The sequence below is a fragment of the Equus przewalskii genome, chromosome 26, assembly GCF_037783145.1.
Source record: "Equus przewalskii isolate Varuska chromosome 26, EquPr2, whole genome shotgun sequence".
Taxonomy (NCBI): Eukaryota; Metazoa; Chordata; class Mammalia; order Perissodactyla; family Equidae; genus Equus; species Equus przewalskii.
Genome location: NC_091856.1, coordinates 32,777,481 through 32,796,212, shown reverse-complemented (window position 1 = coordinate 32,796,212; position 18,732 = coordinate 32,777,481). Strand labels below are relative to the sequence as shown.

Here is an 18,732-nt window from a genome sequence, read left to right as displayed (position 1 = left end):
AGCCCTCCTGAGTCCCCTAATTCCACTGTCTTCCTCTCCAAGGCTACCCTGCACGTTACACTCAGAACGATGATCTTCCTGAGACACTACATTCATCACATTTCTTTCTGATCAAGAAGACACGATGACTTCCTACTTCTATGCATCAATACCTTCAAATGTATGGCCCTATATTATCCAAGATCCCTCTTCTACTCCCAAATATGTACCTTTTACTTCAAACAGCCCAGTGGCCAGTACTTGTCATGCTCGTTTCCACTTCCAGTCTTTGCTCGCGACAGTCTTCATCCCCTTTCTTCTCCTCTTCTCCAAATAAGTCCACCAAACTTCAGCCCTGCTGACACTTCCTTCAAGAAGGCTCTCCAGATAGCTCACTTTCCTCTCCCCTCACTAGCTCACCCTGTCACACTAAGTGCTGTACAATTCGGCACCCAATTTTACTTTGAAATTGTTTCAGTGTGTCAATGCTATCTCCCCAGACATAAGGCAACTCCCTGTGGATTAGGCATGAATATATATACATACTTACGTCCATAAATATATTCATATATACACACATATACATACATACATGTATATCCAGGAAAGCTGAGCACAAGTGGGTGGTTAGTTCTTACCTTTGAATCCACTGTACTTCTTGTAAACTTTCCACTGTCTAGAAGCAGAAACATTCAAAAGATATTATTGCATGATTCAGCTCATATGTACATCACAGTGTCATTTTATGAGACTCTAGCTTGTCTCATATCAAAGAATTCAAAGAAACAAAAAGGTGAGGCCATGTGCTATCTTGTAAGCTACCGTCTCCTCAGAACCCAAAACAATCCGGAGCTGCAGAAGCGGCAAATTGCAACTTGCTATACTATAAATGCTATCTAAAAATGATAATATTTAGTACAAACAGGGGAATTCATCTCTGAATAATCTAGTGTATGTTATTGCCAGTGATGCCACATGGAGTGACTTTCCTTATTTTCTAAGTAATTACATTTGTAAACAGATCATTATTTAAAATATTTATATAACATACGAGACTTATTTACATACATGGAAAAAATAAACAGCAAATACTATTAGCATAACGCATACTTTTTTCCATAGCAAGGAGTATTAAGATTGCTAACGGCTTCTTTCAAGGAACAGAGAGGGCATCTGTCCCTTATTTTTACTTAAGATACTCTTCATGAGAAAGACAGGATCTCAAGCTCCCTGCAGGAAGGAATAGAGTTTTGGAATAAATAATGGAAAAGAATATAGTTATACACCACACAATGACGTTTCAGTCAACGGTGGACCACATATACAACGGAGGTCCCATAAGATCAGTACCATACAGCCTGGGTGTGCAGTAGCTGTACCATCTAGGTGTGTGTAAGTAAGTACACTCTACGATGTTCGCACAATGATGAAATCGCCTGATGACGCATTTCTCAGAACACATCCCTGTCGTTAAGTGACACAAGACTGTATTTTCCGCTCAGGGAATGGTTGTGTGAGCATGAGGAACCTGGAAAAGGAGATGGTGCACTGGCATTAAATTACACCACCACACAAATGCAATATTCCTGTAAGTCTTTTAATTTAGGTTAGAGTTTTGACAGACTGAGGAAAAATATGTGTAAATAATACAATAAATAGTAAATTATTTTTAAAGAAGTCATATAAATTATTAGACAAACCTGACAGTTAATAAAAGAAGTGATAAATGTAAATTGGCTAATCAACGTATGGGGAAAAAGTGCAGCCTCAATGATAACAGTGAATACAAAAAGAAGACCTTTTTGCCTTTCACTTTAAGATTTAAGGGAAAAAACCTCCAAACCCAGGATTGGCCAGGACATGGTGATGCAGGCACTATTTCTACATGTTTCCAATAGGAGTATGAATCTACTCAACTCATATGGAAAGGAATTAAAACTATGTATCAGATATATTCTCAAAAGTATTAATATCCTGTGAACCAGATATTCTATTTCTGGGAAACCATCTTAAAGAAAGTTCTATAGGGGCCGGCCCGGTGGCGCAGGAGTTAAGTGTGCACGTTTCCCTTCAGTGGCCTGGGGTTCACTGGTTCAGATCCCGAGTGCGGACATGGCACCACTTGGCAAACGCCATGCTGTGGTAGGCATCCCACATATAAAGTAGAGGAAGATGGGCATGGATGTTAGCTCAGGGCCAGCCTTCCTCAGCAAAAACAGGAGGATTAGCAGCAGTTAGCTCAGGGCTAATCTTCCTCAAAAGAAAAACGAAAGTTCTGTATACATGAAAAAAGTTCTACAAATAAAGAAGCCCAATGCAGCAGTATTTATAATAGCATCAAAATAGAAATATGTCTCCTTAAGGGGAAAGGTTGAGCAAATTACACTACGCATTTAATGGGATATCTGATGAGTATGAAACATCTTAAAGTTAAGTGAATGGGGATGCTTATAAAATTATAAATATGACTAAATTTTTAAAATCAAATGTTCCAGACTTAGGAAACAAACTTAGAAGGAAACATAAATTACCAAAATTCTAACACTGGGAGTAAGGAGAAACGACTGTTCTTTTTCCATCTTCCTCATAATTCCCACATTTTTCTTTAATGGTCATATATTTTTGTATAACTTCCAACATAAAATAAGGCTAAGATCATGTTTGTTTTTACTTAGGAACAAAAAAGAATCAACAGAAGCAAGACAGTGAAGAAAATGCTGGTTTCCACTCGGCAGTTTACCTTGTTTTTTCTGAGTCTGGTTGCCTGCCGAGACCGGGGGAACACCAGGCTCCTGGCTCTGGCCAACGACTTTCTCATCCTTGCTCAAGATGATCTTTGGTAACTGGGTATCAGTGTCTGGTGGAGATCGTATTTTCACTCTATATTTAAATACGACAGAAGGAAAACAGTTGACAGTAATGCTTATGGCCATTTAACTGTTGCCTGTTAGGCACTGTTTCAAGCTCTAAAGCCATCATCTCACGGAGTCCTGACAATGTCCTGTGGTGTAGATTCTATTACACGCATTTTACAGATGCTGAAGTGGACGCTCAGAAAGGCTGCATACGTGCCCAGAGTAGTCAGTTAGTAAGTAGCTGGGCAAGGACCCAGGCAGTCTCACTGTAAAGCTTAAGTTCTCAGCAACCACATGATGCTGATGTACATATTTCCCCCCAAGTATCCGTAATGTGTTCAACAAATTGGCATACAAGGGAAATGGAACAAGACATAAAAAACCAAGAAGACGTTCAAGTGAAGTCTAGGGGAACACGTGAGGGGCAGTGGGCACCAGAAGCAGCCTGCCTAACATGCACTTCTTCCCTTCTCCCTTCGTAACAGACCCGTCCCACCCGAGAAGGGGCCGGGGAGTTTCCATGCCTGAGTGGACACGTGCCCACAGCTAACACGACCCAGCTGAAGGGAAGCACTTCTAGTTCTGACTGGGAGAAGCCTTCCCCTCTTTCCCTCAGCTGCATGTGAATAAAGAACTCACCAGGGTATTTCACACTACTCCGCCTTTGTAGAGAATGCTCCCTCGGCCTGAAATGCTCTACCTTTCTCATTCATCTGGTAAAGTCTGTGCATGAGAAGGCCGGTTGGGCCAACACTTACTGAAGCCTTCCCTTTTCTTTCACAGTTCCGCGGCTTCTCTGCCTTACTCCTTCTCTTTTGATGTGATCATCTGCACTGCTCTTCTGTCTCCCTCATTAACCTACAAGCTCCTCAAGGACCAGACCTCTGTCTCCCTCATCTTGGTTCTAATCTCCACCACTCAGCACAGTATTTGGCACATGGCAGACACTCAATAAACTAGCTTAGCTACCAAAGGCCCTCTAACTTTACTCTAGGATGGAAGTGAAGGAACGTTAGAATTACTTACTCACTCTTGGAGATGTCTACGACTAGAAGGGTGACAGAGACAACCTGCTGCCTTAAAATGCAGTAATGCACATCTTCATCCTGAGAAAGGAAGAGCCAACTGTACATCATCTTAGACATTCACACTAGAACGAGAACAAAAAGTTCTCGGGAACAAGGCAAACACGTGGCCCAGCCTCCATTCCAAACACAACTGCTGGTGCTCAGAGACGCCTGGAAGTCAGAGCAGCCACCACCTCAGGAGAACAGCACCAAAAGGAGCAGCCTGTTCCCACCCAGTGTCTTGGGCTCAAGGGAAGGGAGTGATCAGGTCAGGCATTTAAGCTCACCAGGTAAGAAGAAAATCCATCATTCTTTGTGCGGTCCAGGGTGAATCCAATCTAAAAAGGGTAAAAAGAGTAGAGGTAAGTATCTCCCTGATACCCTGGCATCCAGACCTTTCCTACTTTGAGAGAAGAAAAGCTGACGCTTTTGGTTTGGCCTCCTCTCGGTTTTCTTAGCACTCATTTCGTAAGAAGCATCACTAATTACTAAAATTATTCAAGAATTACAACTTCAGTGTTAAAAGTAAAACTATCTGATGCCTGCTCACAAGGTAAATTTTCTGCGCATTCCGATACTTCATCTTAAAGTATGGGGAGGAGCTCTCACCTAAGGAACGAAAAAGGGCAAAGGCCTCGACCTCCCAGAAAGGCACTTACAACGGGCTCCTTGTCTGCGGCTCCTTCAGGCACGTTCACTGAAAGGCTACTGACTGTAACCACCATGTACCCATCCTTGAAGAATCCAAAGGTGTTCAGATGAACCTTATGCCTCACATCGTCCTAAAAAAGATATGCAGTAGTGGAATTAGTAATATGGAGAAGTTAATTTGATTACTTAACCTATTCATCTGCTTGAAGAACTATAGTATCTAGTTTCCTGCTAGCTAACCAACGTTTCCATATGCTCAGCACTTACCAAGAACCAGGTTATGTGCCAAGGGCTTTCCCATGATACCTAAGCCTCACTCAGCCCGGTGTGGTTAAGAGCAGTATCCCCACGACAGGGATGAAAACACAAGCTCAGAGGTGAGACGAATGACCCAAGCCAGGCAGACGATAAGTGGTAAGGCTGAGACTTCAACACAGATCTGCTGTGAAAGCCATTTTCATACAACTGTCCCTTAATATGGGAAAATGATCAGGATATAATATGAAATGCAAGTTGGATAACCTAGAAGAAATGGACAAATTCCTAGAAACATACAATCTACCAAGACTGAATCATGAAGAAACAGAAAATCTGAACAGACCACTGATGAGTCAGGAGATTGAATCAGTAAGCAAACAGTTAAGGCAAAGTTAATGCCAATCCTTCTCAAACTCTTCCAAAAAACTGAAGAGGAGGGAACACTTCCAAACTCATTTTATAAGACCAGTATTATCTGGATAGCAAAGCCAGATAAGGACACTACAAGAAAAGAAAATTACAAGCCAATATCCCTGATGAACAAAGATGCAAAAATCCTCAACAAAATACTGGCAAACTGAATTCAATAGCACATTAAAAGATCCTACACCACAATCAAGTGGGATTTATCCCTGGGATGCAAGGATGGTTTAACATATGCAAATCAATAAATGTGATACATCACTTAACCAAATGAAGGGAAAAATCCAAAGATCATTTCAACAGACTCAGAAAAAGCACCTGACAAAATACAACATCCTTTCATGATAAAGACTCTCAACAAATTAGGTATAGAAGGAATGTACCTCAGCATAATACAGGCCAAATATGACAAACCCACAGCTAACATAATACTTAACAGTGAAAAGCTGAAAGTCTTTCCTCTAACACCATGAACAAGACGGATGCCCACTCTCATCATTCCTATTCAACATAGTACTGGAAGTTCTAGCTAGAGTAATTAGGCAAGAAAAAGAAATGAGGCATCCAAACTGGGAAGGAAGAAGCAAAAACGTCTCTGTTTGTACATGAGATGATCTTAAATATAGAAAATACTAAAGACTCCACTAAGAACCTGTTAGAATAAACAAATTCAGTAAGGTTGTATGATATGAAAATCAACATACAAAAAAAGGGACATTTCTATACACTAACAACAACATTTTGATTGCATCAAAATATCCCAAAGAGAAACAAACAAACAAAAAGATCCCATTTACACTAGCATCAAGAACCCAGGAAAACATTCAGGAATAAATTTAACCAAGGAGGTGAAAGATCTATACACTGAAAACTACAAACACACTGATGAAAGAAACTGCAGATAGAAATGATGGAAAAGATAACCTGTATTCATGGGTTGAAGGCATTAATACTGTTAAAATGTCCACACTATCCAAAGCGATCTACGGAGTCAATGTACTCCCTATCAAAATTCCAATGGCATTTTTCACAGAACTAGAAAAAACAATCCTAAATTTATATGAAACTGCGAAAGACACCAAACAGCCAAAGCAATCTTGAATAAGAAGAACGAAGCTGGAGGTATCACATTACCTGATTTCAAACTATCTTACAAAGCTCCAGTAACCAAAACAATATGGTACTGGCATAAAAACAGACATACAGACCAATGGAACAGAATAGAGTCCAGAAATAAATCCACACATATACCGTCAACTGATCTTCGACAAAGGTGCCAAGAACACGCAATGGGGAAACAATAGTCTGTTCAATAAGCAGCATTGGGAAAACTGGATATCCACATGCAGAAGAATGAAACTGGACCCTCATCTCACACCATATACAAAACTCAACTCAAAATGGATTAAAGACTTAAATGTAAGGTCTGAAACTGGAAAACTACTAGAAGAAAACATAGGAAAAAAGCTTGACATTGGTATGGGCAAAGGTTTTTAGGACAGAAACCAAAAAAGCACAGGCAACAGAGGTAAAATAGACAAACAAGATTGCATCAAACTAAAAAGCCTGTGAACAGCAAAAGAAACAATCAACAGAGTGAAGAGACAATCCATGGAATGAGAAAAAATATTTGCAAACCATATATCTGATAAGGGGTTAATATACAAATACACAAGGAACTCAAACAACTAAACAGCAAGAAAACAAATAACCTAATTAAAAAATGGGCAAAGGATCTGAACAGATATTTCTCAAAAGAAGACACAAAAATGGCCAACAGGTGTATGAAAAGGTGTTCAACATCACTAATTATTATAGAAATGCAAATTAAAACCATGATGAGATATCACCTCACTCCTGTTAAAATGGCTATTATCAAAAAGTCTAAAGAGAACAAGCGTTGATGAGAACATGGAGAAACAGAGAACTCTTGTACACTGTTGGTGGGAATGTAAATGGACCAACTATTACAGAAAACAATACGGAGGTTCTTCAAAAAATTAAAAATGAGGGGCCGGGCCCGTGGCTGTGCGGTTAAAGTTCCCTGCGCTCTGCTTCAGCACGGCCGTAGATCCCAGGCGCAGACCTAGTCCACTCATCAGCCATGCTGTGGAGGCATCCCCATACACAAAATAGAGGAAGACTGGCACAGATGTGAGCTCAGGGCTAATCTCCCTCAAGCAAAAATTGAGGAAGATTGGCAACGGACGTTAGCTCAGGGCAAATGGATCTCACCAAAAAAACCCAAATAAATAAATCCCATGTTTGGAAAAAAATTAAAACTAGAACTACCACATGATCCAGCAATTCCACTTCTGAGTATGTATCCACAGGAAACAAAATTGTCATCTTGAAGAAATAGCTGCATTCCCACGTTTGTTGCAGCACTATTCACAACAGCCAAGATCCAGAGAAAACATAAGTGGTGCCAACAAATGAATGGATAAAGAAAATGTGATACACACACACACACAAAGGACTATCATTCAGCCTTCAAAGAAGAAGGAAATCTTCTCTTTTTCGACAACACGGATTAACCTGGAGAACATCATGTTAAGTGCAATAAGCCAGACACAGAAAGACAAATACTGCATGATCTCACTTATATGTGGAATCTAAAAATGTTGATTTCTTAGAAGCAGAGTGCAGAACGATGGTTACCAAGGGCTGGGGGTGGGCGCGTGGAGGGAAATGGACAGATGGTCAAAGTGTACAAAGTTTCAGATATGCAGGATGAGTAAGTTCTGGAGATCTAGCAATACTGTATAGTATATTTGAAATTTGCTTGGAGAGTAGACCTTAATTGTTCTCACCAAAAAGAAAAGAAAGTAGCTATGTGAGGTAATGGATACATGAATTGGCTTGATGGTGGTAATCATTTCACAATGTATATATAAATCAAAACACCACACTGTACATCTTAAATACAATTTTTATTTGTCAATTATACCTCATTAAAGCTGGAAAAAATATTAAATGCGAAGAACCAAATCCAATCTATATACAGTAAGAGCTAAATTTGTTTTTAAAAAGTTAAAAGGCATATATATTTACACTTATTTACATATTTATAAAATATTTGAGAGAAACTCACCAGCTCTAAAAATGTTAGTGCCAGTGGGATGGTGGGTAACAATTTTTTCTTTACATTTTTCTGTATTTTCTAAATTTATAACAGGTCATGTATTAATTTATAATTACAGAAAAATCAATCATTATTTTTTTTTTAAGTATTACCATTTGCCAGCAATATCCGCAGGACCCTCACCTAACCTAACCCCCATCTCCATTTTAAGCTATTATGTCACAATATCAACTAAGATACATATGGAAGTGACTTTGTAAACTGTATCTCATTATACAAATCATATAGGCATAGAAATTTTGAGACTAGAAGGGACCAGGAAGGTCATACATTGTAATCACCCACTCCACTTTATTCGATTCAATTCAGTGTAAATAAACCAATATTTACAAAACACCACTAACAGCTGAGGCCCAAGAGGTGAAAAATACTCAGTCCCAGAAAAAATCCCAACAGCCAGTCCTAACTGTCCAGGAACAAGGGAACCTTTCCTTCCACCACGGGGAAGTCAGAGATCTGGGCGCTCTGGGCCAAGTGCCCCAGCCACTTTGCAAGTCCTGTGCCGGGGTGCTTCAGCCAGCATCTGGGGACGGGGTGGGAGGAGGGGAGAAGAAACCTCAGCACTCATCTCTCTCCCTCCAGATACTCTCCTAGAAGGGGCAGTGATGTCAGTCTCTTGATGGCAAGGTGACCAAGCAAAAGGAGGCACACGCAAGGAGCCGCCAAGTAGGGTGAGGAGGACAAGAGCAGACACAGCAATGAAGATTTAACTACATTTCAACAACCACCTACCATTTCCATCAGTATTGACAGCAGTAAAGTCTGTCTGTTTCCTCACGGATTTCAGAGATTGCAAGCACTTGACCTGGAATTTAGTACTGTGCTAAGAGGAGCTTTATGTATTACCCTTCATTCTTCTTACAACACTCTGAGGCAGGTGTTGATATGCCCATTTTACAGATGAGGAAACAGAGGCTCAGAGCGGTAAAAACCGCTTAAAATCATACTGTTAGTAGGTGGCAGAGCCAGTACTCCAACTTAGGTTTGTTTAAACCCCAAACCTCTGGTCTTAACCACCTCATACTTTTTACAACCAAATAAATGGTGTATCTTTTGCTTGCTTTTAAATTTTTTATTATAGAAAATTTCAAACTATCTACTTGTGGTCAATTTTATTCCTCTACACTCCTCCCCAGCCCCAATCTCAATTATTTAGAAGCAAATCCCAGCTATTTTATCATTTCATCTGTTAATCTTTCAGTGTGTATCTGACAAAGGCTTTTTAAAAAAACATAACCCTAATAACATGCTATATTCCTAATCACAGTAAACTACTTATCAAGTTAATTAAACGAGATTGTTCATCCAGGAGAAGTCAAGGTCACAGGAACATAAAACACAGGACTGTTTCCAGGTTCATATTCACAGGGCTGGTTGTAAAACTTTGTAATTTTTCCTAGCTTTTCTAGTAGACTTTTATTATCTGAAATCAGTGAAAACACAATTGGCTCTAACACAATTACAATCTCAAAAGCATTTATCCAAAACAAGGAAATCAGCATTAACTTGAGGAGGAAGAAGCAGTCTGAATTACTGTGCTGGATACCTAACCTATCATTAGAGAAATGGCGGCACCAGCAGATTATTCTGGATTATTTCAGATTATTCTGAAAGGTTCGTTTGTATTTTCCATAAACTATTATGTTAAATTAAAATTTCCTTTTAAGATTTCAAAATTCTAAACCAAAATTTTACCCAAAAGTTTAATTAAAATGTGTAGTTTGAGGTCTTAATTATGGATGCAATTTTGTTCGCTTCTTCCTGTTTTCTGTTTGCATGCAACTTTCTTTTTACCACCACAAAAGCTTTCTCAGCATTTAAGAACACATACATACTGAGAAGTAAACTCTTACTGAAATAAGTTTTCCTAAAATTTCTGGTTTATAGAGTAAATCTGAAATTAAAAGACAACAGGAGGCTAATAAACATGCTGAGATCCTGAACCTCATCAAGGGTCAACTTAAAACAAGATGTCACCTTTTTCCTATCAGGATGACAGAAGACCTAAAATGTGCTATGTTGTGCAGCATGTGGCTAAATGAACACTCAACACTCGCATGTCCTACTGGTGGGAGTGTAAACTGATTAAACCCTTATAGAGGGCTATTTGGTACCCTCCACTTAAAGTAATCCCACGCCTAGGAATCTACCCCACAGAAATACTAAAGCCGATACACAAAGATATATGTACAAGAATATTCACAGCAGCCTTAGTATAATAGCTAAAATCAAGCAATAAAAAGGCAATATAAATTTTCATCAACAAAAGAATGATTTTTATAAGTCATGAGTCCTCCTCACAATGGAGTATTATTGTAGTGGTTAAGAAGTAATAAGTAGGGGGGCTGGCCCCGTGGCCGAGTAGTTAAGTTCATGCACTCCGCTGCAGGCGGCCCAGTGTTTCGTTGGTTCGAATCCTGGGCGCGGACATGGCACTGTTCATCAAACCACGCTGAGGCAGCGTCCCACGTGCCACAACTAGAAGGACTCACAACAAAGAATATACAACTATGTACTGGGGGGGCTTTGGGGAGAAAAAGGAAAAAAAATAAAATCTTTAAAAAAAAAAAAGAAGTAATAAGTAGGCCTACATACACTAACATCTTTTAAATATCCACAAGATAATAAATGAAAAAGACAAGCTGATTCATTCAGCAAGTATTCACTGAGTACCAACAGGCCTTGCTCTAAGTTTGAGAACGGAGCACTAAATAAAATGAACAAAAATTCCTGCCTGATTGAGCTTATATTCCAGTGGAGACAGATAAGAACAAATAACAGTGGACGACGTGGTCTATTGGATGGCGAGGAGTCTACAGAGAAATCACGCCGGGAAACGAGCGGAGGAGGGTGGGGAGCGCTGCCACCTCAACCAGGGTGGTCGGAGCAGGCGCCACCAAGCAGGCAGCTCCGAGCAGAGAGGAGTGTGGGCAACCGCCACACAGACGTCAGGAGGAAGGGCACTCCAGGCCTGGCACCAAGGAATGCCCCCCAAAAGTGGAACCGTGCTCCGTGGATTGAGGACTACAGGAGGCCAGTATGGCCGGACTTGGGCTCAGAAGTCACTGAAAAGCTCTGCACATAACCTGAGCTGACTTCCATTTTATAAAGTGTGACTATAACAAAAAAAGAAAAGAGAAAGAAACCTACCTGTGGGGAAGGAGTGTATGAAGGTGATTAAAGTTACGGCGGGAGATGCGGAAGGACACACTACGCGGGCACAGCGGGCCACTCCGAGGGATCCACTCGAGGGGGCGGGGTGGGGGAAGGACGCCTAACACGCCTGAGCACCCTTGTATCAGAAAAGCTTTCAGCTCACCAGAAAGCAGTTACCTGGCACACACTAAATACTCTTTTACTCCTTCAAACACATTATGAAAGGCAATTATAACCAGTGTTCTAATCTGTACTTTATCCATCCAAAAACCTTTTTGGTTTTCTACAAACTATGCCTCTGAAAATGAAGTATTATATTCAAAAAAATCATTTTTATTTGACTTCTTAGAGTGAAATGTAGGATAGTTTTTATAATCAAATTTAACTTTTAAAAATTATAAATGACAACTACATTAGGGAAAAAAGAACCAAAGTGAAAAAAAGTCACCCCTATTTCACTTTGTGAAAACCATTCAGAATTTGGAGATTTTCCCTCTAATCTGTTTTATTTTAACATTACTTGTTGGGGGCCGGCCCCATGGCCGAGTGGTGAAGTTCACGCGCTCCGCTGCGGCGGCCCAGGGTTTCACTGGTTCGGATCCTGCGCGCGGACATGGCACCGCTCATCAGGCCACGCTGAGGCGGCGTCCCACATGCCACAACCAGAAGGACCCACAACTAAAATATGCAACTATGTACAGGGGGGCTTTGGGGAGAAAAAGGAAAAACAAAATCTCTAAAAATAGACATATATCACTTGTTTATTCTGATGATAAAACTTGTACCCGCTCACAGAAAACATAACTGCAAAAGGACAGGAGAGGAGCTGCATCCTCACCCTCTGCGATAACTTACAATAACAGTTTGGTCTTTTCCTTTCACATCGAAGAAAATTTAAACCACATTTTTCAGTCATTGTAGCTCTTAGGTGGGACTAAGCAAACGAAAGATCATATTAGCTGGAAAAGTATAAACTAAACCATAATGTATACTCTCGCTGTTTGGTGGCATCTATAACAGGATCAGCCATGTCCTGAGTACACACAAGCCCATCACCCAAGTGCAGAGAATTCCTGTTTATAGAAACACGGCAACAACACTTTGTCAGTAATAAGTGCTCATTTTAGAAAAACTGGAACACAGAAACGCATTCATTCCCTCATTCAACAGAGACAGACTGAATCCCCACTATGTGTCAGGCACTGTGCACTCAATGGTCACCAGGGCAAGCGAGCCCTTGCTCTCAGGAGGCTCACAACCCTTCTAGTCGTAGCAAAGTTAAACAAACGACAACCAATATCCATTCACCCACTCCGGAATTATCAAATGTCTCTATCACAGTTGCTTCAGATCCACAGGAAGGGAGAGAGGAAAGGAGGGAAACAATAAAAGGTTAGTGACAAAGTCAAGCGCCTTGTATCTCTGCCGAATCCTATTCCCTCCGTCATCCCTCCCACATTCATTAATTGGTTAGGTGGTTTTCTGCTTTTTCCTTTTTAAATTACTTTTACTAGATATATCCATAAACATCACACAGTATCATTCTGTGTTTTAAAACTGTGGATAAATTGTGTCATATTGCATGTACAGTTCCACAACTCGCATTTTCAGAGACACTGCACTCTTTGAGGACCTGCGCTGATACACTTAATGCTCCAGTTCCTCATGTATCTGCTTGTGTTCCATCACATGTACATCACAATATATCCATTTCCCCATCCTGTGTGCTCAGGGAATTTCCGATCTTTTGGTATGACAAAACTGTATGAAAGCTATTATGATCCTTGTACATATCTTCTTACACATATTTGTCTGGGGATCAAGGGTATATAAATATATTATATATACATATAAATTCTTAAATATAAATTTATATAAAATTACACAAAAATATACATCTAATTTTAGAGTTGTTTTTACATTTTGGTCTTTAATCCACCTGGAATATATTTTTGTGTAAGGTGTGAGGAAGGTAGCTGTTTCTTTTTTTTCCCTCCATATGGGAAGCCAGTTGTCCTGAGACTACTCCAGAGCAATCTGTCCTAACTTCCACTGCTCTGTGATGCTCCAGAGGTAAGCAATAGATGCTTATCCCATCCTCATGAAGCCAGAAGTCTCTGGTGTGTGCTTCCTATTCTGTCCCATTGATCTGCTTGATTCCCAGTATTATCACATTGCCTTATGATATGAAACTGAGGAAGGCAAGACCTCTCTCCTCCTCCTTATTGAGATGTGTGTAATTTCGGGCCTTCTGGTGACTGGAATGGAGAGCTAGGAGGGCTTCTAGGGTGCTAGTAATGTCCTGTTTCTTGACCTGAGTGCTGGTCACATGGGTATGTTCAGTCATAAAAAAATTCACCAAGATGCACATGCATGAACTAAAAAACTAAAGAAAGGACGGGCAATGGGACGAGAGGAGGCTGCCTCACAGAAAGCTGGGCAGCCTCATTAAGGACTGTGAACTCTCCCCTAAGGCGAACAGGGTGCCACCAATGGGCTTAAAAGGGGAGTGACGTGACTGGAGATGGCTTTTAGGGAGATCATTCCAGCTACAAAAGAAAATATGAACTGGAGTAACACTGGGACCCCAGGTGTGAGGAGACCACACTGCTCCAAGAGATACAAGGATGGCCTGGACCAAAGAGTGACAGTGGTGATGACAGAGCAGTGAATGGATCTGGGGAGCTATTTAAAACACCCATCTGTGGAACTTGGTGATGAGAAGTTAAGAATAACAGACTCTGGCTTGAGAAAATGAGTAGCTAGTGGTCCCAGCTACTAAGAAAAGAAAATCTTCAGGAGAAGTACGTACGTTGGGGGTGAAGGGAGTGGCAGGACAAGCTGAATTTCAACACACAGAGGTGCTTACGAGACATCTGAATGGAACGGGGGGCGGGGGGTCAGGCAGTTGGACATACTTGTCTAGAGCTCAGAGGAAAGGGCTGATCTGCAGAGGAAATAAGCATTCCCATAATCACAACGCCTAAAGACAACTACCATTTTGGTGTACTTTCTCCTCTTTCCCCACTTTAAAAACAGTTGTTTTATACTGACAATTCTGGTCTTTTAACTAAATACTAAAACATAAGAAATGCTTTTACTTTGATTTGCCCAACAACTTCATATTAAACTGCTTTCAAATAGAGCACGTGGAGTAATGATACTTCACTTTAGTTTTCTCATAAACGGAACTTGAGAAAATAAACACACCACTTAAGTGAGCTGGCTGAAGGTCACCTACCTGGTCACTTCTGTATTTTCAACAGCTCACCAGCTGGCAGTCTACAGACTGTACTGGCCCACAAAATGTGTTTTATCTGGCCAACACAGTGTTTTGTTTTTGTTTTTTAACTTGAATCCATTGCTAGTTAATTTCACATAAAAGTCTGAATTTCTAGTTATTCTTAAAAAAGAAAGAAAGGAAGGAAGAAAAAGAACCACAAGATCCAGCATGTCTAGGCCACATTCCAACACAGCAACCGTCTGCTGCAGCAGGGCAGCAGCCACCTGCAGAAGGGGCATGTGTTTGTTCTTCAGCGGGCGCGCCCTGCTGTCTCACGGAGCCAGCTCACTTGGTATCTACCCGGCTTCTACGAGCATCGAAGTTTGTGACCTCTGATTAATATAAACATCAGACCCGAAAAGTAAGCAAAAGTGCCTTTAAGTGCCCATGATCAGCTTCTCCACTATCACAGAGAAGCAACAACAGTATCATCTACCACTTGTTGACTGCCTACTACTCCTGGTAGGAGACACCACCTTAAGCTTAATATTGATTCTTGGCTCACCGCATACAGACAGCAACTCACAAAAGGAATCAGGTAAAATTCACTCATGAAACAAAAATCTGACAGCTAAGCATATGAGGAAAGAGAAGAGCTACAAAAAGCTGACAGAAAATGCAAAGCACAGAAGTCTAGGGTCCTGGTGATCAGGGCTCGCCTCCTTGACAGTCACTGAGGGCTGCTCGCTCAGTGCAAGTGGTAAGATGGAAAGAGCACGGATCCTGGGTTCAAATTCCGACTCTACTTATGTAACCCAAGTTCTGTTTTCCTAATTCATAAAGCAGAGATAATAACATTTATCTCAAAGGCCTGCTATGAGGAGTCAGTGAATAAAAAATATCAAATATTTAGCATAGTCTCTGGCCTATAATAGATGCTTTAATAATAAGTAGCTATTACCATCACTTCAAATTTAGATTCAGGGGCCAGCCCCGTGGCCGACTGGTTAAGTTCGCACGCTCTGCTTCAGCGGCCCAGGGTTTCACAGGTTGGGATCCTGGGCGTGGACATGGCACCGCTCATCAGGCTGTGCTGAGGCAGCGTCCCACATAGCACAACCAGAGGCACTCACAGCTAGAATATGCAACTATGTACAGGGGGGCTTTGGAGGGAGAAGAAGAAGAAAAGACTGGCAACAGATGTTAGTGGAGGTGCCAATCTAAAAAAAAAAAAAATTTAGATTCTGTAGAACACCTCATTTCCCCCAAGTGAGCACAGAACAGTCGTCACCGAGCCAGCGGTCTCAACCTTTCTGTGTCCACAGCAGTCTCATACGCTAGAGTTACGGAGCATACTTAAGAGGGACGAAAGATTTCAAACAACACTGAATGAGTCAACAGCATCTCCCTCCGTGTTGCACTCCCCCAGCTCCCTTCCTCTCCTCACTCTGAATTGCCTTAGGTGAGCTGTTGGCTGCCTCGACCAAGCTCTTCTCCACGCTCACAAGGCCAAGGGGCTGGGCCTGACCTCATACTGTCGCGAGAGCACACTGCATGCTTTTCTGCACCACCCTGGGCGAGATTCTGGACAGACCCGGCTAACCTGTGAGTCCACCCAGTTGCAGCAAACACTGATTTTACACACTGATCACAGTTTTGGAGGCATGCCTAGGAAGGGTTTGAGGTTTTACAGGATGGACCAGCTAAGAGTCAGTGGACCTGAGCGGAGGCACAGCAGGTGTGAGGAAGATCCTCTTCTAATTTCCCAAAACTTTCCAGATACTTCTTCAGGGGCAGGGGGTGGAATTCACAAAGCAGTCCGTGCAGTGGGGCTGTAGCCACTGGTAAAGGAAGATCTACCAAGTAAGGCTGGTGTGATCAGGCGGATCCTGATCGACTGGCAGTGATTCCAGAGTATTTGTGCAAAGGGGATCTGATTCATCTACTTACAGACATCACTGCTCTGCTGAAGACATTCTCTGAACGCTACCACTTGGAAACAGAGTAGCAACACGTTGCTATGAAGGTGGAGCTTCGAAGTGAGGTTATCATATACCTATTGTATTAGTTTCCCAGGGCTGTTGTAACAAACACTCACAGACCGCGTGGCTTACAACAACAGAAACTTATTCTCTCCCAGTTCTGGAGGCTAGAAGTCCAAAATCAAGGTGTCGGCAAGGCCATGCTCCCTCTGAAGCCTCTAGGGAAAAAACCCTTCCTTGCCTCTTCCAAGTTCCTGGCGGTTGCTCGCAATCCTCAGGGTTCCTGGTTCGCAGCTGCAGCAATCCAATCTCACACGGCCTTCCTCCCTCTCTGTGTGCCTCCTCTTCTGAGAAGGACACTGGTCATACTGAATTAGGACCAGCCTGACCCAGTATGACCTAATCTTCATTATTTACAGCTGCAAAGACCCTATTTCCAAATAAGGCCACATCCTGAGATTCTGGGTGGACATTAATTTTGGAGGGACACCAGTCAACCCAGTACATACATCCATCTTCTCAATCATTTACACTGAAGACTCCTAGTGCTTAATCACCTGGCCATATTCATGCTATTCTTCTTCAACCAAAGAGATGAAGCAAAGGAAAACCTAATGCATAGACAATCTTTCTTGATCCCAACTTTTTTCCCCCTAGTTAATAAAAGAGTAAACCACAGGTTTACCCTTGTGCACCGGGGATAAAAACAGCAGCAGCAAAAATCCATAACAGCAGCAGTGGAAGGGCAAGGGGAAATAAAAGTGGAAAAAAAGACAAAATAATTATTGGAATTTTCCAGGGGTGTTTTATTAAGAAACCTCAGCAATCAATATTTGATTGCTCTACACCAGTGTTCTCAGAAGAAAGCAAATTGGCACACACGCCACCAAAGAGTAATGACCAGAAAAAGTGTATCACATGTTCATATACACCTATGCCGATGAGCAGGTGCTTAATAGATAGTAGTACTTAAAAGAGATGAAACCCTGAAAGGTCCGTAGATTTTACGTGTATATAGTCATGCGTCACTAACAACAGGGATACCTTCTGAGAAATGCATTGTTAGGCGATTTTGTCATTGTGAGAACATCACAGAGTGTACTTGCACAAACCCAAATGCACAGCCCACTACACACCTAGGCTGTATGGTACTGATCTTACGGGACACTGTCGTGCATGCGGTCCCTTGACCGATATGTCGTTATGCAGTGCACGACTGGACTGAGGTTAGGAGTCTTTCTAATTCAAATGGTCAGGCACTGGTGTTAAAATAACCTTCAGAGCACTATGGACTATCCCACTTTGGCGCATAAAAGTCGGTAGGGAAATGGAGAAGACTCAGGGCCTGGCCCTGTGGCGTAGTGCACAGGGTGCAGCTCTGCTTCGGCAACCTGGGTTTGCAGGTTCGGATCCCAGGTACAGACCTAAACCACTAAACAAGCCATGTCATGGCAGCAACCCACAAACAAAATAGAGGGAGACTGGCACAAATGTTAACTCAGGGCTGATCTTCCTCAAGCAAAAAAAGAGGAAAAGTGGCAACGGATGTTAGCTCAGAGGAAATGTTCCTCACCAAAAAAAGGAAGACTCAGATCAATGTATACACTCATGTTGTTGAGGCCCACACAAATGGATACTGCTGCCTTTTGGCCACACCAATTAACTAAAGGGCAGCACGTGCTCAAGCCCAACTACAAGGCCTCTCTCTTGGTTTAACATGAGGAAAAGGAGTAATTCAGCTATGCTAATGGGTAATTACACAGAACTGCCTTCCCATCCTGCAAAATACGCCAGTGAGACAACCACATCCCCCAAATAATCCCTTCACCAAAAGGTGTGTGTGGGGGGGGACACAGGTTTACAGGTGGAGGATGAATGTGCATCTCGCTCTTATTCCTTTTCCAACTATTCAGTCACCTCAACAGCACTATCTCATCTTCTTCCCAGAATGTGTTAGGTGGTGGCACCAACATCCACCTTCATAAGCTCTGCC

The 18,732-nt window shown here is 41.7% G+C and overlaps 1 protein-coding gene across 1 annotated transcript in view; it reads right to left on the bottom strand.

Annotated features, from left to right (window-relative positions):
- GPR107 (G protein-coupled receptor 107) overlaps positions 1-18,732 on the bottom strand; it is a 71,219-nt gene that overhangs the window by 45,217 nt on the left and 7,270 nt on the right. The window contains exons 2-6 of the mRNA XM_008521582.2: positions 4,561-4,683; positions 4,189-4,239; positions 3,861-3,940; positions 2,720-2,859; positions 618-655 (exon numbers count right to left, since the gene is read on the bottom strand). Coding sequence (XP_008519804.1) covers positions 618-655; positions 2,720-2,859; positions 3,861-3,940; positions 4,189-4,239; positions 4,561-4,683 — 432 coding nt within the window. The remainder of the gene's footprint in view (positions 1-617; positions 656-2,719; positions 2,860-3,860; positions 3,941-4,188; positions 4,240-4,560; positions 4,684-18,732) is intronic.